The sequence below is a fragment of the Lycium barbarum genome, chromosome 5, assembly GCF_019175385.1.
Source record: "Lycium barbarum isolate Lr01 chromosome 5, ASM1917538v2, whole genome shotgun sequence".
Classification (NCBI taxonomy): Eukaryota; Viridiplantae; Streptophyta; class Magnoliopsida; order Solanales; family Solanaceae; genus Lycium; species Lycium barbarum.
Window position 1 is genome coordinate 141,295,558 of NC_083341.1, and position 26,139 is coordinate 141,321,696.

At 35.0% G+C, this 26,139-nt stretch overlaps 2 protein-coding genes across 3 annotated transcripts; both read right to left on the minus strand.

The window, feature by feature from the left end:
- Positions 1 to 3,045: 3,045 nt before the first annotated feature.
- LOC132641949 (uncharacterized) lies at positions 3,046 to 6,141 on the minus strand. The gene is made up of 5 exons (XM_060359101.1): positions 5,826 to 6,141; positions 4,581 to 4,645; positions 4,308 to 4,483; positions 3,721 to 3,829; positions 3,046 to 3,608 (listed from the first exon to the last, which is right to left on the minus strand). The coding sequence occupies exons 1-5, from the start codon at positions 6,073 to 6,075 to the stop codon at positions 3,306 to 3,308; spliced, it is 903 nt and encodes a 300-aa protein (XP_060215084.1). The 5' UTR covers positions 6,076 to 6,141; the 3' UTR covers positions 3,046 to 3,305.
- Positions 6,142 to 8,618: 2,477 nt separating this feature from the next.
- LOC132641950 (serine/threonine-protein kinase 1) lies at positions 8,619 to 20,437 on the minus strand. 2 transcript variants are annotated; one of them, XM_060359102.1, is made up of 19 exons: positions 19,991 to 20,437; positions 18,101 to 18,468; positions 16,870 to 16,958; positions 16,666 to 16,773; positions 16,419 to 16,526; positions 15,234 to 15,324; positions 14,780 to 14,832; positions 13,856 to 13,918; positions 13,668 to 13,712; positions 13,421 to 13,456; positions 12,761 to 12,816; positions 12,361 to 12,442; positions 12,130 to 12,252; positions 11,896 to 11,998; positions 11,181 to 11,325; positions 10,475 to 10,679; positions 9,331 to 9,531; positions 9,070 to 9,239; positions 8,619 to 8,944 (listed from the first exon to the last, which is right to left on the minus strand). In XM_060359102.1, the coding sequence occupies exons 1-19, from the start codon at positions 20,350 to 20,352 to the stop codon at positions 8,845 to 8,847; spliced, it is 2,508 nt and encodes an 835-aa protein (XP_060215085.1). In that variant the 5' UTR covers positions 20,353 to 20,437; the 3' UTR covers positions 8,619 to 8,844. The 2 variants fall into 2 exon arrangements, with proteins under 2 accessions (XP_060215085.1, XP_060215087.1); XM_060359104.1 differs by having other exon boundaries at positions 9,154 to 9,239; positions 19,991 to 20,436.
- Between the last annotated feature and the right edge of the window lie 5,702 nt (positions 20,438 to 26,139).

The window sequence follows — 26,139 nt, forward strand, 5'->3', positions numbered from 1 at the left end:
AAGAATTCTCAAGGGATATCATATGATCCATCTAACCATTTAACCACCAAAACTGAGTCGACTTCCACAATACTATTGTTGATATCATTATAGTCAATCCAGTTGATACCAAAACTTTGCTACGTTGGGTTGAACGTTTTGGAAAGAAAAGTATTAATCAGAGTTGTTTTTGTATGTTTCTTCTTTTTTCTGCTTTTACAGATACTAACAATACTTATCCTTTGTCACAATCAATGTAGAATAAGTCATTACGTATAGGTGTGTGTGCATCTAGGCCAAAATTATTTTTACGTATTGAATTTTTGATAAATTATTTATATATATTAAAAAAAATTAACATAAATATAAAATTATACCAAAATTATTGATTTGGCCGAATCCGTAAATTTTATGATGGATCCGCCCCGTGTATAGTGACTTTTTACTTGAATTTAGGAACTCAATAAATTGTAGGGGTCCATAAAAGGCCCCTTTTGACATTTGCTTTTTCTTCAACTCAGGCAAACATGCTTATCTTTTTTTTAGCTTATCTTCTTTTAGATTTTTCCTATCTAATTCATAATTATCCTTTCATTTCATTTATTTAACTATGGGGAATCTGAAATTAGTTAGCCAGATTAATTTAAATTTGTGTAAAATAAGCTCATTAATGGAGTAAAATGCTTCATACTGAAAGATTTTTCATTCTTAAAACTCAAGTTCGAGATCCCTACTAAAAAATCGAGAAATTCCAACTATCTTACCACCTCCGTCGATAGTTCCTTTCATTTAATTGTAATAGCTCCATATTGAAAAACCTCCTAATCTTATATCAACCGTTGTTTTATAGACTCCTAATAAAAAAACATTCTAGTCTTGTATAAATCGTTGTTTTGTTTTTTGTTGCTATAATCATATGATGTCCGGAATTCACTGGTCAGACTAATTTAGATTCGCTTCGTGTAAGGCCTATAAAGAGGAAAACGCTTCTTACCAGGAGTTTATCCATTCTCGTCTCGAACTTACAATTTTTTATTAAAGATGAAGGAATCTCATTTATCTTATCGTACCAGCGGTATCAATCGGTAATTCAGTATCTATCCTTAGATTGAAGATTCATAGATTGATTTATTTTCCTATTTTCATCATCAATTTGGGATGGGACTAGCATAATCGATGAAACTTCACATTTTATTGTACATTTATTTCAGCAATTAGCCAAAGCCTTTTGTCCATATATTTTCTTATTTTTTCACGATATTCATGTTTTAGTTGTCCTTTGTGAAGTACTATATGAAAGAGTAAATGACTGACAAAATAGGAAGAGAAGTAAAGAAGAAGATGAACAAAGAATTGAATGAGAATGGTGGACAGGTCCAAAAAAATGATAGGTACTGGTGGTTGAGCATTTGTGAGATATTTTGAATCCAATGCGACTCAACAATCAAAATTATGTGGTTCATCTAAGCTTGTTTGTCTTTCATAATTTTATTCTTTTTAATTTTTTTTTTTGGGAATCACCGTGAATAAGGTGAGGAGAAATCATGTTCTACAATTTAAAAATAGTCATTATTATGAAGTTTTAAATTCTACAAATAAAGACTCCATGATAGCAGTTATTTTCTATTACAAGAGCTGAAAAGTGATCATTTGTGAATTTTTCTCCTAATTCAAATATTGGCGTATAATGAAGTTGAAATCACTAAATTGCGACTCAAAAATTAATTTTCATACTTCGTTTTACTTTATTGAGTTATTAGGATAACGTTTACAATAATTGTCAAAAGGTGTTAAAAAAAAATTAAAAAAATGAATTCTAAAATAATGTGACATTTCATAAATAAGCTTGGATTGATCCCTATATGGAGAAAATCTCCATATAGTTCCGAATGGGATCCTTCCATCCTTTAATTAGAGGTATTTGGTTTGAGCTCTAGGTATAGAAACAATCCGGCAGAGAGTGTGTCCCCATTTAATTAGCCTTAAACGGCGTTAATCCAGATTAATCGAGGCTCCAATACAAATATGCATCGGAAGGGAAAAAGACAAAAAAAAAAAAAAAAATGTCCTAAGAAGGGTTGAGATAACTTTTTCTCCCCCTTTAAACTTGAGTGCTAGGGTTGGGCACCGAATAAAGGAGTGGTCAATTAGTGAGGAAAGAAACGTCTATTTCACATGAAAGGATTGAGAATAAATAACTTGTTGGCTTGTGGACCAGTATTCTACTGTTTGCTTACCAGTTAGTCCTTAGCTAATATATCTACTTTCCAGTTTCCAAATATGGACATATCCTCTTTCTTTGATTTTGATTTTGATTTTTTGTTTCATCTGTAATTTTTCCCCTCCCATTCTTGGTTTTCTTAAATAAAAGAAAGAATTATCACATTTTTGGGCAACTGAGAAACGTTTGGTCTCAACATATCATCCATAAGCCACATTGAGACTTAAAGCCATTGGGCCCAATACATCACTCTAATTGGGCTAACTTTAGAAATGCCTTAACTTCGTCCATATTGTCTAAAGTATGGTTTTGTCAAGATTTCAAACACAGGATGTCTGAAACGTGCAAAAAATTATAAACTTAGGTCACAACTTAAATTGTAGCAGCAAAATCGTTTCTATGCACTTCGCTCATTATTTGGCAAAGAGATGATCAATTATCGAGACGTCTCCATCTGTAACAAGATTTTCTACGTTCTGTGTAGGGATAATTATGAATTTGAAAAAAAAAAAAAACGAAAATCCTAAAACTTATTATGGAACATTGAAATGAAAGTGCTCAAAATAGAGATTCATATACTTGATGCCAACTTATATAGTTTTGTCGCATATTTTTTCTTGTGGTCTAAACAAGAATTAGTAAAAAGAACCAAAAAAAAAAAAAACACAAACAAAAGATCAGGACAGCGAACAAAATAGAGAAGGAAAACAGCCACAACATACTGTTGACAGACCTCTTAGCTTAAGCTTTTAAGGTGGCTTTGAGTGCACTCAATTATCAATAGTTATGGATTCGATTCCTATACTTATATATGCAATCTACGCAGCTACTCTTGTCCGTGAATATATTAAAATCATGCTTTCCACAAGTTCAGTATGCTACAGAGTAATGAAGGAACACTAGTTCTATTGACTCAGAAAACTCACATTTTTATTAGCAAGTAGCAACCGAGTCAATGTCAAGGAACTCGAGCGAGGGCCTTCTCTGTGCATTCATGTGCAGCTAGGGAAGTTGCAGCACTAATTCAATTTACTAATATATCCTAGAATCCTTTAAAAACTTCAATATAATCAAAATTTTGAGTACTATAATAATGAGACAGAACTCAGTAATCGAGGTACAAAGTTACCCTCTTAACCATTGCATAAGGCAGTTTTAACCTCCAGCCTTTCTGTTTACGGCTTAGCGGCCTTCCTTTGGCTGCTGGATCTCTGTTCTCCTTCACATCCGCCAACTTCCACACACAGCTCCCTGACTCTGCATCAATTGATTCCATGAAGAATATTCCGTTCTTATCAACGTTTCTAGAGTTCATTTCTTCTATATAGCTAACTCTCATAGGCATGTCCTTGAAGCGGGATAAGTCATCTGGTACTTTTAGTAGCCGCTCGGCACCAGGAGACGATACCTTAAAATCACAAGAGAGAACGTTTGTTTCAAAAATTAATACTCCCAAGCCGTTATCAAATTTCTGTATTTATGAAAACCGAAAGAGAAGACAACACTGTTTTAAGAGTTACCTCAAGGGCCAGATCATCAGGAATTTTCCCTAGTGCACCAGCTTCGTCTAACCTTTTCTTGTATTGGCGGCTAAATTCTTCCATTTCATCCATACTTGGACAGCCATAGCTGATGTAAATAGTATGTTACACAACCACGGTGAACAGGATATCAAAAGAACACTGGTACAAAAACAAAATGAAAATTGCTGACAAGATATGAACTCTGATTTCAGTTCAGTAGAGATTGTATAACTTGACCAGAAATGATTCTTAAAAGAAGCAAAGAAGGACAGAGAGATCTAAGTAACTGACTATATATGTGACCCTATAACAAAGAGGTCAAGTCCATTAGTCATCCATCACAAGTTATAATGCACATTCTATTTTGGAACATCCAAAATGTTGACATGCTTTCACAAATAATACTATCTTACACTACTCTCACTTATTGGCATCTGTGTTCTTTCATTGGAATTAGAATTTTAAAGAGCGACCACAACAAGAGATATCAGGCACAGCATGCTCTATATCATTCATGAAATAGAGAGAGATGCAGAGTTGTATGATGTAGATAAGAAGACTGTTTTGCAAAATCAACAACTTACTCATTTGGAAGTTTGTCCAATCTGACATAGATGTATCCGCGTGGACTGGTTTTGAATGAATAGAGTTCCGTGTCATCACCGAACTGTAGAAGCACATCACGTGCTATAGATAATGCCTGCTCACCCCAAGGGCAACTTTGCAATACAATTCCTCCACCATCACCTCCATCCCCAATCTAAAAGTTTGAACTAAAATCAACTTAAACATATATACCAAAAAAGAAATGCAGAAAATGAAATCGAATTAAATACTATATCAGTAAGATCATGTACCTCAGGGTCAGCTTCCTCCTCTTCTTCCCATATATCTATTGGTTCTACGTCCTCAATCGTTTCATCTTCAAACATAAATACACGAAGTGTGACTCTGTGAGAGAATATAACTTGACGAATTTGATTAAAATTCACTAAATTCATTTTAATGAGAATATGAAACAAGTATGGAGCAAACGCCCTTATATTTCTCATGGTAAATGAACATTTCTAATTAACTTCCACACGAATAAAACCTCCAATTTACCGGTTGGTGGTGGGGGACTCTACCGCTAGAAACAGCCTTACTAGGTGGAGGGAACAAATTGAATCCCCTTCGTTGAAAAATTATACCGCATAAGTAGGGTAAAAATGAATATTTTTGTTATATATGAATTGTCAAATCCGCTTAACATAACGAAAAATTCAAGTGCAATAGTGAAGGGGTCTCAAAAATAGCTTTAAGTGCCAAGTTCACATCCTAACTGTCACATTCTAGCATATTCTTGAATCTCCTTATATAATTTCCTGTCTCTGCTACTGGCCAAGCCTTACAGGTCAACATTTTCATTTGTTGCTTCACCAACATAACAATATAAGACTAAGGTGTTAGCCTAGCGGTCAATAAAGTGGCAGAGACCACGATAGAGCCTTGGTGGACAAAGTTACCCGGTACCTATACTGGTGGGAGGCAATAGTCTATGTGTGCAAAAGCTAACCCGTACACCACCACCAGTATTAAAAACACCTAACAATATAAGCCTAATAAAATAGATGCATTTTGTTAATCCCTACCAAGTAAAGGTATTAGCTTTCATAGGGAAATTCACCACTTAGTTTTCTTGAAAACAAAATTCAAGCACAACTTGGGCTGGCTTAACATATACTCCTTCTGTCTCAATTTACGTCTTACATTTCCTTTTCCTTTTTAGTCTGTCCCAACAGACCTTAGACCTTTTTTTGCGCTTTTCGCTTTTGATAACACTGAGCACCAGGGACTGAGCCAAGTGGTGACCAGGGGGTTCATGGCGAAAAACTAGCCTGTATATATACAAGGTTAAAATTATTTTTTTTATGTATATATATATATATATATAGAGTATATGTTCAACCCCTTTGCTTCTTCGGTTGTTTACTTTTTTATATTTTTGAACCCCTAATGAAAATTCTGAATCCGTCACTGCTTCGCACAACATAAACAATTTATCAAACACCTAATAAGCAACTCAACATAAACACACAAAAAAAGGATACAAGAGAGCATACAGTGAAGTGGGTCATTTCTATTTTTCTCAGGAGTTAATTCTTGTGAAGAATTAGAACTTGAGTACCTTAATGCTGAAATGGTTTTTTTAAAAGAAAGACTATTTGGCAAACCATTACAAAGATTGTGCAAGGCTTTGTTTGGTTGTTGTATTGTAGGAAAACAATGGTGATGGTAATAAAGAGGCTTAGAAAATAAAGGGTTTAGCAAAAAAAGGTTCATTTTGCTACTAAGTTTATTTCTTATCATCATCTTCTTCTTTTTCTATATTGTAAACTGTAAAAGGAACTGTGGGTTTTGTTTCTGCTTCAGTACTCTCTACAAACACCTATTTAAAAATGGGAAAGGGGCAAATTTGTCCCTGTACTATGCAAAAAGATCAAATTTGACCGTATATAAAGGCAAAATATATCAAATCACCTTAAACTATACCCAAAATGTCGATATCACACCTAAATTATACGGGCGATCTATTACATACCTGAACATCTAAAAAATGAAATTATTTACCCCCTGCAAACTGATGACCACTTGCACAATGGAAAGTGTAATACACTCGTCTGCCACGTCAGCGCCAAATCAGATTTCTTTTAAATTTTAAATTATTTTTCTTTTCTTTTAGTTAATTTATTTTTCCTTTATTGTAAAATATAAATAACCCCTCACCCTCCCCTCCCCCCTCCCCCCACCCTCCTTCTTCTTCTTCTTCTTCTTCTTCTTCTTCTTCATCTTTACCACCGCCCCATCTCACCGGAACCATCAATCCGCCACCACCATCGCCACTAGTTTCACCACCACCAATCCTCCAATAATTGTGGACAAATGAATTTGAACGGAGGGAGTATTAGTAATTTTACTGCTGCTGCTGCTATTACATCAGCAGTAGTAGTACCAGCCCGCCTCCACCCCATTCCACCAACTCTATTACTACTACTGCTGCTATTCCACCAACTCATATTCACATTTCACCACCACCAATCCTCCAAATTCATATTTTTTTAATCACATCCCCACCCTCACCCCCACTCCATTTCTTCTTCATTCCCTACTCCCACCCCATTTCTTCCTGTTTTTCCGCCACTGCTGTCTTCCCCCCGCCCCTTCTCCTCCTCCTCCCTTATCTTCACGCCCCTTGCCCCTTTCCTTCATTTTTCTCATCACATTGTTTAATTGGGCAATTAATTGTTACTTTCTAATTTCATTATTAAAAAAAAAAAAAAAAACACAATCCAATGGATTTTGCAGAGATTTAGTAGTAACCTAGGTTTCATGGCCACAAAATTCCAAGTTTTAATGGCTCCAAAATCTGAACCTTTTTTTGTAGTATTTTGATATTTTTTTCCAGAAAGGAAAAGAAATGGGTGAAATTGATGGCGGCGGTGGTGGTGGCTATGGTGTTTTCCGGTGAGATGAAGAGAGGGAGGGGGCGTGGAGATGGGGAGGGAGGGGGGAGAGAGGTGTCGTTGCCGGAGAGAGCTCGTCGGAGCTCCATTAATGGCGGAAAAATGAAGAAGAAATGGGAGTGGAAGTGAGACTACAAAAATGAAAGAAGAACGGGGGTGGGGGTGGGTGGGATTACAAAAATATGAATTTTGCAATTAAAAAAAAAAAAAAAAAGAACTTCACTTGCCTATTTTTGAATTATAATTTTTATTTTTGTCACATCAGCTTCTAAGGGGTAATAAATAGCACTTTAAAATATATTAGGTGTGTAATGGGTCGTCTGTATAGTTTAAGTGTGATATCGACATTTTGGGTATAGTTTAGGGGTGTTTTGATGTATTTTGCCTTATATAAATGGTTCTAATATCAATGTATGATTTATTCAAAAAGTCAATCAATTTTTTTTATTTTTTAACTCAAACGTAATTCCACTAAAACAGTTAAAATGAGTATCTTTTTATTTCTTAAACATTTGGCTTTAAATAAGAATTTCATGTCAACAAAATTTAATTAAAAATCAGTTAAATAAGTTGGGTGATTTTCTAAGTCAAATACCAATAGTTCAGTGACTTTTGGGCTAGAAAACAAAGTTGCGTGACTTTGTGAGTGAACTACTCTTAGTTGAGTGACTTTTAGGTCAGAAAATAAAGTTGTGTGGCTTTTGGGTTAGAAATAAAGTTGAGTGATTTTTGAATTAAAAAATAAAGTTGAGTGACTTTCTTAATGAACTACCCTTAGTTGAGTGACTTTTGAATTAGAAAATAAAGTTGAATGACTTTCTGAGTGTACTCTTAATTAAGTGACTTTTGAGTTAGAAAACAAAATTGTATGACTTCTTGAGTGAACTACCTTAGTTGAGTAACCATTTGAGATATTATCTCTTAAAAATACTCCGTCTCAAATTATTTGTGTGATTTTCAAAAAATATTTATTTGTCATTTTAAACTTAATAGTAATTATTCTTCAAGACTATAAACACCTCAATTATGATGTGATATTATTATTATTTAAAATGAAGGATAAAATAGTTAAAACCCTCTCCTAATTAATGTTTCTTAAGGAATGTGCACGACGGATAATTTATGTTTCTTAAGGAATGTGCACGACGGATAATTTGAGACGAAGGGAGTATTCATTTGTTTCCCCTTTTGGGCTTTGAAGCATTTTCTTTCACATATACAAACCTGCACGGCGTCTGTCGAGATAAATTAGCCATTGTTTGACGAATTCGGAAATGTTTGACTCCCCAAATAGGTCAACCGTCATACAAATTAGAATAGAGGGAGTATTCAAGTTGGAGTAGGTTATTTAATTTTTAGATCTATTTCTGGAAGAAAGATTAGAGCTCACAATTTGGATCCAAAAATGGTGGTATGAAATGTAATAAAAAGTCTGCTTAAATATCCACCATATTCAGGTAAGTGAAGCAGCATTTGTGCATGCTTGGTCTGGAGCTGAAGACAGAACACTATCCCATAAGAACCGGATAAGAAATGAACATACAACTAGATTGAAAAAAATAGAAATAAACATAACTAGATTTACACAGCGAAGAAAACTGTTTCAACTAAGAATTATTTACAGTCGTAAAATAGTTCTGAGTGTATCGGTGAGGTTTTGAATGGTTTGTTGTTCCTGAGATGCTTGCATTTCCTGAAGGGGCATCTCTTCATAGCACCTACATTCAAAAGTTCAGATTATCAATTCATTTGGACATTAACAAGGAGAGGACGTTGAAACACAACCATGCCTAGACATATTTTGCTAGCATCTAATAAACTAAAACTCAAAGTAATAATAAACCTAAGGTCCCGGACATAGTAGTGAGTCGAATGGAAGGAAAATATTTGAATAAATTGCTCTCCAAGTATTATGTGATCATCGTACATCTTATGATACGCTAAGGCTTGAGCAAGATTCATCAGTGTAGGACTCGAGGTTAGTCTCTGGTATACACTTGGAGGAAGAGGAACCTGCAATCCATCAATTAACGATTATAAAAGGAGAGGAGATAGAAAGAAATAAAGCAAAATTGAAGTCTTTTTAAGGAAGCGGCAAGAGGACCTCGTTCTGTCTGCTTCGGCCTTTCTTGGATTGAGGATCACCGGAGAAGAGTTCCTGCATTGCTTCTACAGCAATCTGCCCACTATCATCCCTTTGCCAGTCCCCAAGCACATCATCAGACAAGAGTGCAATTGGTGATATATCAGTTGCTCTTAGAAATGGTATTGGCACCGTGTTACCAGCCGAGTATATGGACCAAAGCTGATACGTGCACAAAATTGCAGGAGTCGGAATCATACTTGTAACCAGAACAAGCACGGACAAAGAAAAATGAAATAATGCAGTGACAGCCAGAAACAAGATCTTATAACAAGGCAAAGTAGAGGTTAATGTCAACGGAGAGGCAGATTCAGTTCATGTTGCGAAACCACAATGTAAGAGATATCAATGCATAGAAATAAATTTCAACCACAGAGCTAGAAATATAGCTAGTGGGAGGATGTCTTTTTACATTAAAGGAAATCTTGAATAATCATAGCGATTTACAGTACTGACAAGCCTAACCCCACATGTAAGCCCAGCGTAACAGAGCCTCACTTTATAAATATTTTATTGTGACAACCAAAACCAATTGATCGAGAAATTGAAGAGAGATAAGAATAAAGGGCAGTCATTGATTTACTCCGCGGATAGAGCTTGAGAAAGTAAAGGATGTGCTTTAGATGCAATGTGTTACTTTTTTTCAGGAGATATGGCTCAATGAATAACGGAAATCACTAATACTATTCTGTAACCTTTACCAAAAACCACAAAAAAAAAAAAATCATTAATACTATAGTGCAAACTAAAAGTTAAAGCGTGAAACCTCAAAACTGCAGCTATAAGTTTAGCCCGTGTCTTCTTCCTTCTCTGCTTATGTAACAGAGAATTACAGAAGTCACATCAGTTGTGATGAAACTTCTGAATACAAATGTAGGATCAGGATTTTATGTTAACGCTTTGTGAGAATTAGTCCGATAACTGATGGTTTAGATAGTTTTTCCATGAAATTAAACTACTTCAGTGAGTTGACAATTCAGAAAACTTAAAGAGTATAGCACAGAACACATACTCCTCAGATTATGGAAAAGGGTAGAAAAAGAAAGAGATTTCACCCTTTCCAATAAAGAGAAGTGTGTTGTAGAGTTCATGCTTGAGCACTTACCTTGTCCAATGCTCTCCGACTGACAGTTTCACTTGCCAAGGTTCCAGTATTATAGCCGCCGCCACCACTACTAACAGTTGATTGAGATGTAGTACTTCCCTTAAGGCCCGGATCAGGAGAAGGTAAGGTTCCAGGAGAAGGTACTTGCATGCTCTGTCTCTGGGACATTCCAACGGGTGAACTGACATCAACATCATTAAGCAGCCTGACAAGAAATGTTCAGTTTATTTAGGAAACGGACTAACAGAATGGAGTACCACTAAAAAGACACTCTTTTTCTCTCTTACTGCGTGCATGTTTTTTTACATTTCTACTTTACTGTTGATCGTATTTTGAAGTTAGTAGTAAGATCATGGGGGCAATCTGGTTTATAAACAGTTGGAATGGCATAGTAACCTAGAGACCAAGCTAGTTACTCAATAGATGGGTTTTATTAGTAGTATAGGTTATGAAAGAGGACAGTCATAGCCAAGAGAACCAAGATCCACAGCTCAAAGTAATGCCAAGATCAAACTGTACATTAAGTTCACACTTAATAGAGCACATCACTCTGCTAATTAGTACAAAGGTCATCTCCGTGAGAAGACGTGCTCAGAAAAAAGTTTCTAAGGCTGAATTTAAGTGGAAAGGATGAATTACTTTTCTGATTTAATAGGTTTCACCTCAGCACTAAATGATCATCAGATTAACAGGAAAAAAAAAATACCAGGGAACATTTGATTTGCCAGCAACAGTGGGGTTGGAAGGACTTCCAGTACGCCGGAAAGTAGATGATGCTTCTGCATTTCTGATTTGACTAGCTGTTTTATCCATATCAGTTCCATCTCGGACTATCATAGTCCCAAAATCACCTGGTATAACAGATCCAATAGAATTTATTTTCAGACTAATTACTATCTAAAATCAACTACGAGCATTCAGGACAAACTGGCATATTAAAGTCAATATTTTCAGAAATAGAGTTCAATATTTTCACCAATAATACATAGTAAGCTTAAGAAAAAAATTGCAGGGTTTGCCAGTCACCATGATCCACTAGGATCATTGATCTGCCAATGATGTATGGATCTTTCCAAGTGACTCCCAATTGCCTCAATTAAGAGTTAAGACTACTCCCTTGACTAGCATAGAGATAAGATATTCTAATAGTTTTACTACACTAGAGTTAACAGTGTTGGAGCCAGGATTTTTGCTAAAGAGAATCAAAATATAAAGAAGTAAACACACAAAGAAGCCAAGGGGATTCAATATGTTTGATATATTCTTCTCCAAATTGTCCATAAAAATGAGATAATTGAACATCCATAATATGTTCAGATACTTCTTGTTATCAATTGTATCTTTCTTCCTCTCTCGCAACGAACAGAACCTCCTAGAGAACCTCAGTCAAATATATAATGCAAGATGAAGCTGCAGATTACCTTCTCCCACAGGCTCCAAGCTTGTAGAAGGTGCTTCATCATTTTTAGGCTTAGAGGGAACAGTATCGCCAAATTCATCGTTCACTTTTGGACCTCCCATTACCTGAAGTTACAGAAAAAGGCTCTGAGGAACAGAATCTCACTTTCTCAAGAAGGTGTGGAGGGTGGGGAGAGACCATCCTGGTTCAAAAAGGAAACGCCAAAAAAATTCATTAAGAGATTAATCAGGCATACATCGGGAGTCTCTGCAGCAACACTTTGCGCTTCCAAGGCCATTGATGCCCTAATTTGCTTGGCCTTCTCAATCTTCGGCATCATTACAGAAGCTCCAGCTTTGAATTTTTCAATGAATTTGTGCTTTTCAAGGTAAATGGAAGAAAAATTAGTATATGCCAAAGACCACACACCTCTGGAGGTAAACAAATAAAACAATTTGCCAACTGACAGTAGACGTTTGTACAATACCTTTAGCATCTCTGAGGCAGTTGGACGAAGTCGGGGGTCTTTTGTAAGGCACTTGGCAATAAAATCATGGAATACAAGAGACCTGAAATAATCAACAACACATTTCCAAATTCCTCAATAGAAAACCAACTGAGATATAATTCTCTCCAAAAAGAAAGGAAGAGAAGGATGGCAACTAGAATCTTGTCCATGATTTTACTATACTGACAAAGGATTCATAAATTTGGACAAAACAGTGATGCATAGTTGATATTTATATATATATATATATATAGTTGCTGTAAGACTACTGCAATGACATGAATTAAAGAGTTTTAATAGGAATTCTTCCTCAAAAGGAGAGTGGATACAAACAAATAAACAGTTCAATGGAAACCAATATAAAGAGTACAGAGCAAACCATTTCTCTTTATCCTCAAGCATTGGAGCTGGTTCAATGGATATCATAAATAGCACCTATCAAAAGTTACAGATATATCAACTTTCTGAAGCTGTAATTTCACTTGAGGAGTCCAGAGGAGATTCTAAATTATAAAGCATGACCAAATCTTTTGCAACTCAATCTATAAGCATACATCCCTGGTAGATCGATTATACTCCCATTGTCAACATATTGAAGCAGATAACGTTGATCAAACTTCTGTACTTGAAGGAGCATTCTTGAAATATAATATTGATTACAATAGATAATTTCTTTTGGTGACGTTACTATTTATTGATCTAACAGGGGAATTCCCCGCATAACGGATATGTAATCTTACATTAAACATAAATTTCTACAAAGAGCAGCCAGTCATCATATCTGCTCCAAACATGTAACGGAAAAAGAAAAAGGTTCCACTAATCCACATACGGAAGACTCATAAGGTGTTGCCAGGCTCAGTTTCATCCAAACATGCTTCATAACATTAGAAAACACAAATGCACTGGCAGAATCAACAATATAGAATTATAGATCAACTTTGATTGTCATGGCAAATTTTTATGAAAGTGAAATCTATCAAAATGAGATAAACATGCAATGCATGTCTCTGTGAAATAGTTAAAGTAAAGGACTAACCCTCATTGGATGCACTGTTGCCCTAGGTGGAAGACCCTGTAAAAAGGAAACAAGAAAGAAAGTTCAGCTCCCAGCGGAGGCAAAGTTACATCTAGTACCAGATTCAGCTAGAGCTGAACCAGCGGAGGTACATCTAGTTCAGCTCCAGCAGTACTGCAACAACACATCTAGTCTCGGATGAAATTCCAAACAAACAAAAAAATGAATATAAAAAAGAAAGGCAGTTCAGAGATTCAACTAGATGTACCTCCGCCATTTCAATAGCAGACACTCCGAGAGCCCATACATCCACCTGGAAAATATCAGATAATAATCAGAAAAATGAAAAGGATAGAGTTTTGCACAACGCCAGCGTACTTCGCACAAGTTATTGGGATTCAGATGAACTCCATTAAGCACCAGCTTGAAAAGATGGAAATCAAAGCAGAGTAATACCTTTCCATCATAACGACTTTCTTGAATAACTTCTGGTGCCATCCAATGGGGAGTGCCAATAAACTGAAAATAAATGCACCAACATCAGGAACTTTTAACAGATAAAAATAACAAGTCAGAAACTACTTGCCATGTTAACCAAACTTAGCGAAACGTGAATGCAATGCAGCCAGAAACTACAGAGCAATCTGGCTGGATTGAAACAGCAGGAGAACCCCCAAATATCTGATAAAATCTTAGAGTCTACACTCAAGGAATAGAAATAGAAGTGTAGTGACCCTTTATTGCCTGGTATATAGCCAGAGCAACTGAAATCATCAACCCACTAACAACTAGTGGACGAGACGTCTCCATTGGGGCAAGGTTTTGAGCACCCAATGTCAATTAATTGGTTCAGTTCAAACACAATGAAGACATATCTAGAGAAACTGAACATGATAATGACAGACCTATTACACTGTAATACTTGTGCAAGCCTCAATTTCAGACACCTTAATCGGTACACTGTAATACTTGTGCAAGCCTCAATTTCAGACACCTTAATAGGTACATTTTGATATCGCATCACTTTGAATAGACCAGAATGAATATAAAAGTTTAAACCACAGAAAAGTGCCATACAGAAGGTATTGCTGAGTGATGGCAAGCCAAATCATAAAGGCAGAAAAGGAATTTACGCAGTGGATTCTTTAACAATTAGCCATCTATAGAGCAACAGCTTCTTGTTTTCTTGTTTCTATTTTTGTTTTTCTGCTTCACCAAAAAAGAGGTACACTCTACCGTCCCCAGACCCCACCTGATGGGATTATACTGGCTTGTTGTTCTTGATGTTTTGCTTCACCAAAAAAGGGGATCTGACTTAAAATACTTGCAAGAATCACCTGAACACTGCCAATAGATTGAGCATAATGGCATAATACATACCGTGTTACGTTTGGACATGGTTCTAGTCAGCTGCGCAGCAACGCCAAAATCACCTGCCCATTTACTGACAAATTATTCCAGCTTTCCAGGTTATGTAAAATCCAAAAACCTTTCCTTCAAAACTAGCTAACAAGATTCTGATTCATTTTCTTCTTTTTTTGGTTTAAACAAGATTCTGATCAGTTGTAATTTGAATCAGCACAAATGAAGTAAATTTCAGTTGAAGTAGGCAATCAGAATTAGAAGCAGTACACGATATGTAATGTATAATTTGGATGGAAACACGACACCTAATCCAAATAATTAGTTGAAATTCTTAAAGTACAAGAACATTTTTTCCATTCAATTTTATGATACACCAAACAAGAAACTAACCACACTTTGAAGATCTGACACAATAAATAATTAGTATGAACAATTCAAAACTAACACTAAAGATAAAGAAAGCACTCACCTAACTTAACCTCCCCTTGATCAGTCAGCAAGATATTGCCACCTTTAATATCTCTGTGTACTTTAAAAATAGAGTGCAGATAGGAGAGGCCCTACATCACATCTAACATTACTTCAGATGAAAATACAAAAAGCTAAAAAGCTTTTTGAAAGAGAGATATTTTAAGTAGTTTTGACATCATAAAATATATTCTTCTCTAATCATTTAAGTCCACATTAATAGCAAGACGTGTTCAAAATGATTCAATATGGGAACCAGCATCTTGTCTCTGCACCATATTCTCCATTAACCTTCTAGAAGCCGACTAACAAAATCAATGGTAGAAAAATACAGGAAACCTTTGAACTCAAGACCAGAGAAAGTTATTTGCTTCAATGAAAAGTCAAAATATTGATTATGATAATACTAAAATCATATACGTCTGCTATGTTTAAGTCTCCCCTAGTACGTTTCACGCTTTTCGCTTCAAGCCCCATGGACTTTGTCGCTTTTGCCCCTTTTGCTTTTAGAAACATTGAACTAGAGGTGGACTTAGTACTAGAATATTTCTTCGATAGTAGCATTAAACTCTAAACGTGCAGTGCCACAATATAAGGTCACTCAGAATTGTTTCATTTTCAGGAAATTGATTAACATGGGGTGGCATATGCCAACAAAAGGGAGAAACCATTTTCTAACTATGTTTTATCAAAATATTCAAGGCAATGTTTTGTCCACACAATTAGACATTTAGGCTAAACTTGGAAAGATAATATCTTCAAAGAATAGCTTTTATCTCCACTACAAAGGTAGAGGAAGGTCTCGAAGGAAGCCCCAATCTTACAACATCCTCTAGTAGAGTCACAAGTTACGAGTTACAAATGTAGGAGGAACGGCGTAACAAGTCGAGGAACCTTAAGGATAAGCATTTTCAAAGCTTTAACTATGTTTTAGTAGGGAGATAAATCGAAAGAACCCAGGAGAAGCAAAATAGGATGGGAAAGGAGCATTTATATTATTATTTTTGGTAGCAAAGTAAAGGAGAAGTTAAGTAGGATTTTGTAAACCAAGCTAACTTTTGCAAACAATCTAAATTTGAATACAATGAAGGGGAAGGGAATCCCCAGAGAAAAGGTCAAGTGCATGACCAAAAGTATCATACAACTTACAAGCATACCCTAAAAGAACATTTGAAATCAAGCATACCTTCAATGCCTCTCGACAAATAAATGCTATTTGATACTCCTCTAAAGGCTCATCTGTCACATTCATTAAGTCAGCAACACTTCCGCCTCCACAATACTCCATTACTATCTGCCAACAAATTATTGTTCCTCATAAATCAAATAAACTGAAAAGTTCTAGTATAGTTTGCAGACATTATAAAAGGGAAGAAACGGAACTCGAAACACTTGCTAATTTTATTGTCCAAAGAAATGATGACCCTTCATACCCAAAGGTACTCTTCTCCTTGGTAGCTACCAAGATAGCGAACAACATTTGGATGACTGCACTGCTGCAACATCTCAATTTCACCTCGAATTTCTTCATAGCCTTCCTCCTAAAAGGAAGCAATATATCTATAAATATACAGAGGGAACAATTGAACCACCTGACATGTACTAACATTAGAGTCTAGAGCACAGAGTAAGCATACCCCTTCAGATAATGATATGACTTTGATGGCAACCATTTCTGAAGTCCTCAAGTCTCGAGCTTTATAAACAGCCCCATATGAGCCCTTCCCTGTGTTTATCAAAACCCTCCAATTTCAGCCACTTCAATCATATGTCAATAAACATTATGGTTGGGTACTAAAAAAAAGTACAAATGCACCACCAATGTTTTCCAGTCACACAGATTAGCACCACCATCCGATTCTTCTAATATTTACACTCAATATTGCACTTTGTCTAACAGAACCAATATCATACTCATTCATAAGATAAGACAGAATTGCTTCACATGAGATTCAGATTCACAACTGTTGGACTTATTTTAGGATTATGTTCAAAACCAAAATTATCAGAAGTATCTCAAAACAAGTCCACATTATACAATTTTTTAACCTCTCTTAATAAAGAGAAAATCTTTCATCAAGTGCAAAACTACCACAAAGCACTGCTTGATAAACCGATTTCACAAAAAACTTCACTACATAAAGACTCATTATTTCAATCAGCCAAATAATAGCAACTACTACTACACCTACGTCTCAGTACCAAACATTAGTCTCAGCTATATAAATTCTTAGTTTCCGTTCTGCTGAATCTGCTCTACTTGGACCTATTTCATTCAACGCTCAATAATATGCCTCTGTTTCAATTTGTTTGTCTTACTTTCCTTTTTAATCCGTTTAAAAAAGAATGCCTCTTCCTTTTTTTGGCAACTCTTTAATTTCAACTTCCCACATGGCATGTTTAAGACCACAAGATTAAAGAACAGTTTGGTATATTCTACATATCTTTAATTTAAGACCACAAGATTCAAAAGTCTTCTTTACTTTCTTAAACTCCGTGCCAAGTCAAACCAGACAAGAATATTGAAACAAAGGGAGAATCTCTTTTAAGACAATGGTCTATGCCAAATTAATAGCAGACCAACTCCTACGCTGGAAGAGAAAGTGATTCCCCAAGCACCTAAGGAAAGCCTGGAACTCATAGCTGCTGCGATATGGTGGAGTACTTGGAAATAATGAAATAAAAGATGTTCTGACGGTTAAAGGAATCCAATCTAGAAAATTATCTGATTGTATTTTTTTGGTTTCTTTCTGGTGTAAATTATCTAGAAAATTATCTGATTGCAGGTAAATTTACCAAAAAGCATAACAGATAAATGTCACTGCTGAAATCATCTCAAAGCAAATAAAGAGGCAAACCAAACTTTACCTAGCTCGTGGAGCAATTCATACTTAGTACAAGGATCTTCCCTAGTCACACTATCCGGTATTGAACTCGACGACATCTTACTCCCCTGCGGCCTCAATGTACCACCACCTCCTTCCTCCTCCCCACTGCCACGATTTCTCTGCCTCCCAATTCCAATCTCCCCTACCGCTTGCATACTAGCCACTGCTCTACTCATAGTTGATCCAACACCTTCATTACTTCCACTTCTAACAGTTCTTCTCATCATTGTCCCCGAATCAAACTCATTATCCTTCACCACAAACGTTGAGAATCTACCTTCCTCATCTTCATCCTCATTGTCATCTTCATCTTCATCTTCATCGTCCTCATTTTCCTGATATCTTCTTCTGTTGGAAAAAAATAATTCAAAGTTGTAGAAAACAAAAATTGGTTAGGATTTGGTATTTTAATCCATGTCTAGTTAGGATTTATAGTCAAATTTATATAGGAATATGTTTTCCAGTTTTGAGTTAAAATTAGGTTTTGAACTATCATAAATGGGGGTGTTGCTAGCTATTTTTATTCTAAGATTATGACAAAAATCCAGACAATTTTCAAAAATATACAGCCCAACATAAATTATTACGCCACGAAGCCCAATATAGAATATTACACAACATTATACAATATTATACTCCCTCCGTCCCAATTTAAATGTCTTACTTTCTTTTTTAATCTATACCAAAAAGAGTGTCTCTTTCTATATTAAGTAAGTCGACAATTCAAACATCTACACGGCAAGTTTAAAACCACAAGATTCAAAGGACATTTTATTAGATTACACGCATCTTTACTTTAGGACCACAAAATTCAAAAGTCTCATTTTATTCCTTAAACTTTGTGCCAAATCAAACTAAGACACTTAAATTGGGACGGAGGGAGTACAACATTATACCTGGGGAAAGCATTATACATAACGTATCAACCTTGCATAAAGTGTATAAAAAGTGTTTATACACATACATGAGCTAAATTGGGTACTCAAGTATGGGCTACGTGATGTACATATTTTCTCCCCGTAGACATAGAGCGTAATTTTCCCCAAGTAGTGTATAATAGTGTATAAAGGGCTAAATCGGGTAACAGACTCAAAGTATGGGCTACGTGGCATAAATATTTTCAAAAATAGACATAGGGCGCAATTTTCCCTGTTTTAAAAAATATACAGCTTTTGAAAATATACAACATTATACAGCATTATACTTTGGGGGGAAAAGCACTATACATAATGCACCAACCTTGTATAAAGTGTATAAAAGGTGTTTATACACAAATATGGGCTAAATCGAGTAACAAACTCAAAGTATGGGCTACAACAACATACAAGTAGGGTCTGGGGAGGTTAGTGTGCACGCAGACCTTACCCCTACCTTAGAATGTAGAGAGGTTTTTTTTTTTTCCGCTAGACCCTCAGCTCGAGAAAAAGCATTTCAAAAAGGACATAACTACAATAAAATAAGACAATAATCAACGTACAAGAAACTACAAGAGTAAGAGCCCGTTTGGATTGGCTTATAAGTTGCTTATAAACTGTTTTCAGCTTTTTTGAGTGTTTGGCTGGCCAGCTTAAAGTCATTTTGTGCTTAAAATAAGCTCAAAAAAATAATTGGGTCCATTTAATTTAGCTTATCTAAAGCAGCTTATAAGCTGAAAACGGCTTATAAGCAAAAAAAAAAATAAGTTAGACTTACCCAACCTATTTTTTTTTTTAGCTTATAAGCTGTTTGCAGCTTATAGGCATAATCCCATCCAAACAGGCTCTAATACTACAACTAGCAACTAGAATAAAAGGACTCAAAAGTATGGACTACGTGGCGTAAATATTTGCAAAAAATAGACATAAGAGCTGTAATTTAATTGTGGTTTCACCTTGTGATAGGGGTTTTGTCATCTCGATCCCAATAAGACATATAACGAGCAGTTTGTTGTTGTTGTTGTTGTTGTTGAGGTTGTAATTTAGAACTGCGATCGGTTTTCACAATCATCGTACCAGAAATGGATGCCACGTCATCATCAGAAACCGAATCTATAGCACCACCACCAAAGTCTTTAGGTAAGCGTTTAAGTAAAGGAGGTAATGATTCGTCGTCGTTTAAGTCATCGTCGTCGTCATCATCATCTACGATGACGTCATCGTTGACGAGCATAGTAGCGTAAATGTTGTCGGATTGTTGTTGTTTTGCTGGTGGTGGTGGTTTACGAGATCGCCATGAAGAGGGGCGAAATTCCATTTTTGACCTTTTGTCTCTGTGAGTGTGAAGTGTGTTGATGGTGGAAGTTCTACTGATCTATATCTATGGTGACTGTATAATTAATTCTACTCCAAAAGGCATACAGTGTTTTTATGTTGTTTTTAACTTTTTGTGTATTTTATTTTGGGTAAAGGGTCAAATTTACTAAGACGTGAAAATAAGATTTTTTTGTCCTTTTATTATTTTAATAGAAAAAAATGAATTTTTTTTTAAAATTCTTATGTGTTTTTATAGATTTTTATGTGTAAAAAATGAAGATCTTTTGTAAAAAGATTATAAAATTAAATAAAATTTGTAAAAGATCAAAACTTCCTTCAAATATGATTTATAATTTAAATTTGCTCTTCGTTAAAGTTTGAGATCAAATTTATTCTTTTCATTTAGATATTTGTTATATTTGCCCTTTAATTGCCACGTAATATTAACTTGTTTCATGGAAGCAGTAAGTTGTTTAGCATATGTGAACTGGCTTGTGCTTACTTCATTAAGCTGGATGTTCTTGTGTTAAAAAGCAAACTGATGAAACATGACTTTGGGGTGAATATGGCATTTGGTCAGAGCATTTTTTGCTCTTATTGTTCGTCTCTTCTTCCTATTCAAAGAAGATCTGAAACCACGGTCCTGTTCAAAATTCCTGGAAATGCATATGCACACAAAGCCATAATTTTGTATGTTTGTTTCAATGAAACCCCACAAACTTATACAGTGTTTTCCTGATAATTACTTGGAACAAGAAAACTCTAGTAGTGTGGTGGTGCCACTGTCACTAAGAGCCCGTTTGGATTGGCTTATAAGTTGCTCATAAGCTGTTTTCAACTTTTTTGAGTGTTTGGTTGGCCAACTTAAAGTCATTTTGTGCTTAAAATAAGCTCAAAAAAATAATTGAGCCCATTTGACTTAGCTTATCTAAAGCAGCTGATAAGCTGAAAATAGCTTATAAGCCAAAAAAATAAGTTAGACTACCCCAACTTATTTTTTTTAGCTTATAAGCTGCAAACAGCTTATAGGCATAAGCCCATCCAAACAGGCTCTAAATGTTGTTTCTAAAATAAGGTTGGCGAAGACTCGATTGGCGCCTTTTTCTCTCTCAAGAACCCTAATCGCTCCTTTTCTGAAATAAAAAAAGGGCAAAGGGTTGAAATAATATTAATGGGCTTAATATACGGGTCGGATTATGATGTGGCAATCTGATGGGCTTAATATTACGTGGCAATCTGATGTGGTAATTTTTAGGGGAAAACACATAACTATACAAAAACATAAAACTATTACACAATGTTAGCAGAGTTATTTAGATAACATTCAGTAGAGTTAGAGTTAGATACCATATCAAATTACTCTCCACTAAACCAACTGATTTTCTTCCTATTTTTTAGTTCAAAAGATCTCTCCTCTCACAACAATTACTTTCCACCTTCCTCTTCATTTTAGTAAAAGACTTTGCTAATTAACATGGTATGCTTCAGATATACCAAAATTATATCATACATATATTATAAATAAATATTTATATTTAATTAAAAAATCACAAAATGTTCTTTCGATATAATAGATTTATTCCATGAATATACAATTGTAACCTTTATAACAACAACTTGAATTTGTCATATTCTACATGTATACCATAAAATACATAGTATATTTTAGATATAAAAAATTTATACCATAAAAATACATGGCATATTTTAGATATAAAGGTTTTATACCATTCAATATATTACATATAAATTTTATATAATAAAGTATATTTTAGATATAAAAAAAATTATAACATAAAAATACATGGTATATTTTAGATATAAAAGCTTTATACCATGCAATATATTACATATAAATTTTATGTAATAAAAAATTTAAAATTACTTTCGATATAACAAATTTATGCCATGAATATATTCCCATAAATTTATACGAGAAATATAACAATAATTTGACTTTGCCATGTTTTAAAATCTTTCCAAGACTTTAAACTATAAACCATACTTGGAGGGTAAATTTGACCCTTTGCGCATTTTTTTTTATTCACACCATATGTTTATAAAAAATTAATACTGCGACTTATCGTGGCTAAGTAATCTAATAAAGTAAATATATATATATATATATATATATATATATATATATATATATATATATGTCATTTAATCATAATCAAGTTAAAGATCTTTTTATCTAAAAGCATGACATGTGAACATTGATTTGATGTAAATCTATATATAATATACAGCTAAGCATAGACAAGGTGATATGACACTCCTCTATGACTACTATTTCTATTTATTTTTTTCTCATTTATTTGGCCTTTTTCTCTAATTTTAAAATGAAAAACTCTAATTATATTTTAATTATAGGATTTAATGGGTTGAAATGAGAGTAATGACAAAATTAAAGATGATAACTGAGTATGGAGATATTTTAAAAGTCACTCATTTAAGCCTTTATATTTAAGGTCGGCATGTGTTTATTACATAATAAAGGTCTAAACTACCGTTTTCCTCCTAATTAAGCTATGAACATCCGTTTGCTTTCTTTTGTTTTCCCTAATAAAGTCACTATAACAGTTTTCTATTCTTAATTAATAGAGCATGAGAATTCTTCTATTATTTAAGATGGAATGAAGAAGGTTGCATCAATCTACCACTTTCAATTCGGTCATCAAACTAAATTCTTACATATGATAGAGTGCTATTTTATTCTTTTGTTCTTCCAATGATTTAAAAGAGTGATATTATTTATTTTCTGTTGTTTGTAAAATTGAAATAATGTGATTTTACTGTTATCTTTTTTGAGTCACTTGAAGCTCAATATTTTAACAACAGGAAGATATAATTAATTTTAGTTTTTGCTTCCATTTATGAGGGAGCCAAAACCAGGGTAAGGACAGTAGGAGGAGACTCAGAGCGCTTTCCAGTTGTGATGGGGTTGCATCAAGGATCAGCTCTTAGTCCGTTCTTATTTGCCTTGGTGATGGATGGATTGACGCGGCAAATTCAAGGTGAGGTGCCATGGTGTATGCTTTTCGCGGATGACATAGTCCTGATCGATGAGACTCGTAGCGGAGTTAACGCTAAGCTGGAGGATTGGAGACAAACTCTGGAGTCTAAAGGGTTTAAGCTGAGTAGGACCAAGACAGAGTACTTAGAGTGTAAGTTTAGTGAAGCACCTCAGGAGGCCGGCTTGGAAGTGAGGCTTGGTACCCAAGTCATCCAGAAGAAAAGTAGTTTCAAGTATCTTGGGTCTATTATGCAAGGCAGCGGGGAGATTGACGATGATGTCACACATCGTATTGGGGCAGGGTGGATGAAATGGAGGCTTGCTTCCGGAGTGCTATGTGACAAAAAGGTGCCACCACAACTTAAGGGAAAGTTCTACAAAGCGGTGGTTAGACCGACTATGTTGTATGGGGCGGAGTGTTGGCCAGTTAAGGTTTCTCACGTTCAAAAGATGAAAGTTGCTGAGATGAGAATGTTGAGATGGATGTGTGGCCACACCAGGAGTGACAGGATTAGGAATGAGGATATTCGGGACAAGGTGGGAGTGGCCTCGGTGGAAGACAAGATGCGAGAAGCGAGATTGAGATGGTTTGGGCATGTGAAGAGGAGAGACACGGATGCCCCAGTGCGGAGGTGTGAGAGGTTGGCCATGGATGGTTTCAGACGAGGTAGGGGTAGGCCAAAGAAGTATTGGGGAGAGGTAATTAGACACGACATGGCGCAGTTACAGCTTACCGAGGACATGACCTTAGATAGGAGGGTTTGGAGGACCCATATTAGGGTAGAAGGCTAGTAGATAGTCTCATTACCCTGCCTTATTAATAGTCGCATTATCGTAGTATAATTTCTTGTGCTCTAATTTATGCTATTATGCTATTATCTGTTATTTCCTGTGCTTTGATTATTCTATGTTATCTGTGTCGCTTGCGTTACTTCATTTCCATATCGCTTTGAATCTCTTAGCCGTATCTGACCTCTTTTTATGTTTTTATTGAGTCGAGGGTCTCTCGGAAACAGCCATCCTACCTTGGTAGGAGTAAGGTCTGCGTACACTCTACCCTCCCCAGACCCCACGTTGTGGGATTTCACTGGGTTGTTGTTGTTGTTGTTGTTAGTTTTTGCTTCCATTTAGATCACTCAACACTATTAGCAGTTTTCTAATGATGTTTAGTGTTTGAAGGAGAGGATGCCGATTGCATAAATCTAAAGGAGTATATAATTGGAGAGAAGATTCATCTAATATTTGTGTAGATGGTGTATATACCCTCTTCAAAAACTAGGGGGAAGAGCGCATGATGCATGGAAAGAAATGTTATCGACACCAGTAAGTTCTTTATATTGTTTATCCTTAGGGAGAGCAGTTTTGGTTGTGACACAAAAATTAATTTTACGAGCATTGATTTGTACATCTCTTGGACTAGGACCAGAACGGTATGTCATAGTATTTCATAGCATACTTTATCCCCAAAATATTTTATTAGATTAAGTTAACCCTAGGATATTTCAGGCATGAACTCAAAAGCCCGGGAACTTATGATACAATTAACTATGTTTCAGTTTCTTCTACCTTTTATCGAAATAATTATTATGTATCAATTTTTTTTCTATTTTGTCTGCCTTTTAGGTGCTGTTACGACGCTGATGTACTTGTATTTTCAGGCTTATAACTCAGGGGTTCTGCATCACATATTTGATTCGTTGATTATCTGCTATTTTTTACTATTGAAAAATTATAAATCACACATGATTAACTTTTTTTATCTGTTCATTATTTCTTCCTTTTTACTTCAGGTTTTGACGAACTGTATGAATCCAAGCATGATAATTTGGGTGAAACTTTTTTATCTTTCTTTCTTCTTTTTGTTTAGCTTAACACAATATAAAGTAAGTACATATGTTTTGGTCTTAATGTCGATTTTTATTGCCTTCATTCTGAATAATATTGTCGGATCTATTGTGAAATCAGTTTTATGAAGAGTGTTGAAACTAACCAAATATAGGTATATATGTAGGTTACTCAATTTACGGAATTAAATTTTATATCCAAATATATGAAATTTTGTATCCTTTTATCTTGACTAAATTCATATGTGAAGTATTATCGATATTTGTTACGTACAGATTTTGAAAAGTAAGAATGGTAAAGGAGATTCTGTAAGAATGGATACGCCTAACAGGAAGGCGCGTGGAAAGGAAATATTGCAAACCGGCAATAGGTAAGATGCGTTGTTCCAGAAAGGTCATGGATTTGGTATGGCAACGGAGGTGTGAATGTTACTATCGAGAATCCGAAAGTCCAGAATAGGGGGTAGCCATATACACAGGCGGAAGGGGAACATTGGAAATCAAAGAGGGCAAAACGGTAATTATATAAGAAAGGACATGTTACGAAAATGTTTCGGAAAATTGTTAAAATTTATTAATTTAATTGTACAACTGTGCGAAGCGCGGTCAAATTTACTAGGATTAGATATTAGTAAGTTTTTACTCATATTAATGCACATAATAGATAGAACATAACCTTTTCATAAACTGTAGGTTACATTCAATATTTCTATAATATGACTTAGTTTTAGATATACCCCTGTATTTTAAAATTAACATTTATGTTGACATCTTATACTTACACCCTTATGAGGTATATTTTAAATTAAATATATTAAAACATAATTATTAAAAATAATTTAGCTATTACTAAAAATATATTAATTTTATTTTAAGATAATTTTGAAGCACAAAAATTAGTAAACAAACTAAAATAAAAAAGGGAAAA

Coding starts and splice junctions, on each gene's coding strand:
- LOC132641949 (XM_060359101.1), bottom strand. CDS start 6,075: ATGATGATAAGAAATAAACTTAGTAGCAAAATGAACCTTTTTTTGCTA. Junction 4,646..5,825: donor TAGAAATGACCCACTTCACT/GTATGCTCTCTT, acceptor TTATGTTTGAAG/ATGAAACGATTGAGGACGTA. Junction 3,609..3,720: donor CTGATGATCTGGCCCTTGAG/GTAACTCTTAAA, acceptor TGTGATTTTAAG/GTATCGTCTCCTGGTGCCGA.
- LOC132641950 (XM_060359102.1), bottom strand. CDS start 20,352: ATGGAATTTCGCCCCTCTTCATGGCGATCTCGTAAACCACCACCACCA. Junction 11,326..11,895: donor CTTGGAGCCTGTGGGAGAAG/GTAATCTGCAGC, acceptor CTGTTATACCAG/GTGATTTTGGGACTATGATA. Junction 8,945..9,069: donor TACTATGTCCGGGACCTTAG/GTTTATTATTAC, acceptor TTTTGAATGTAG/GTGCTATGAAGAGATGCCCC.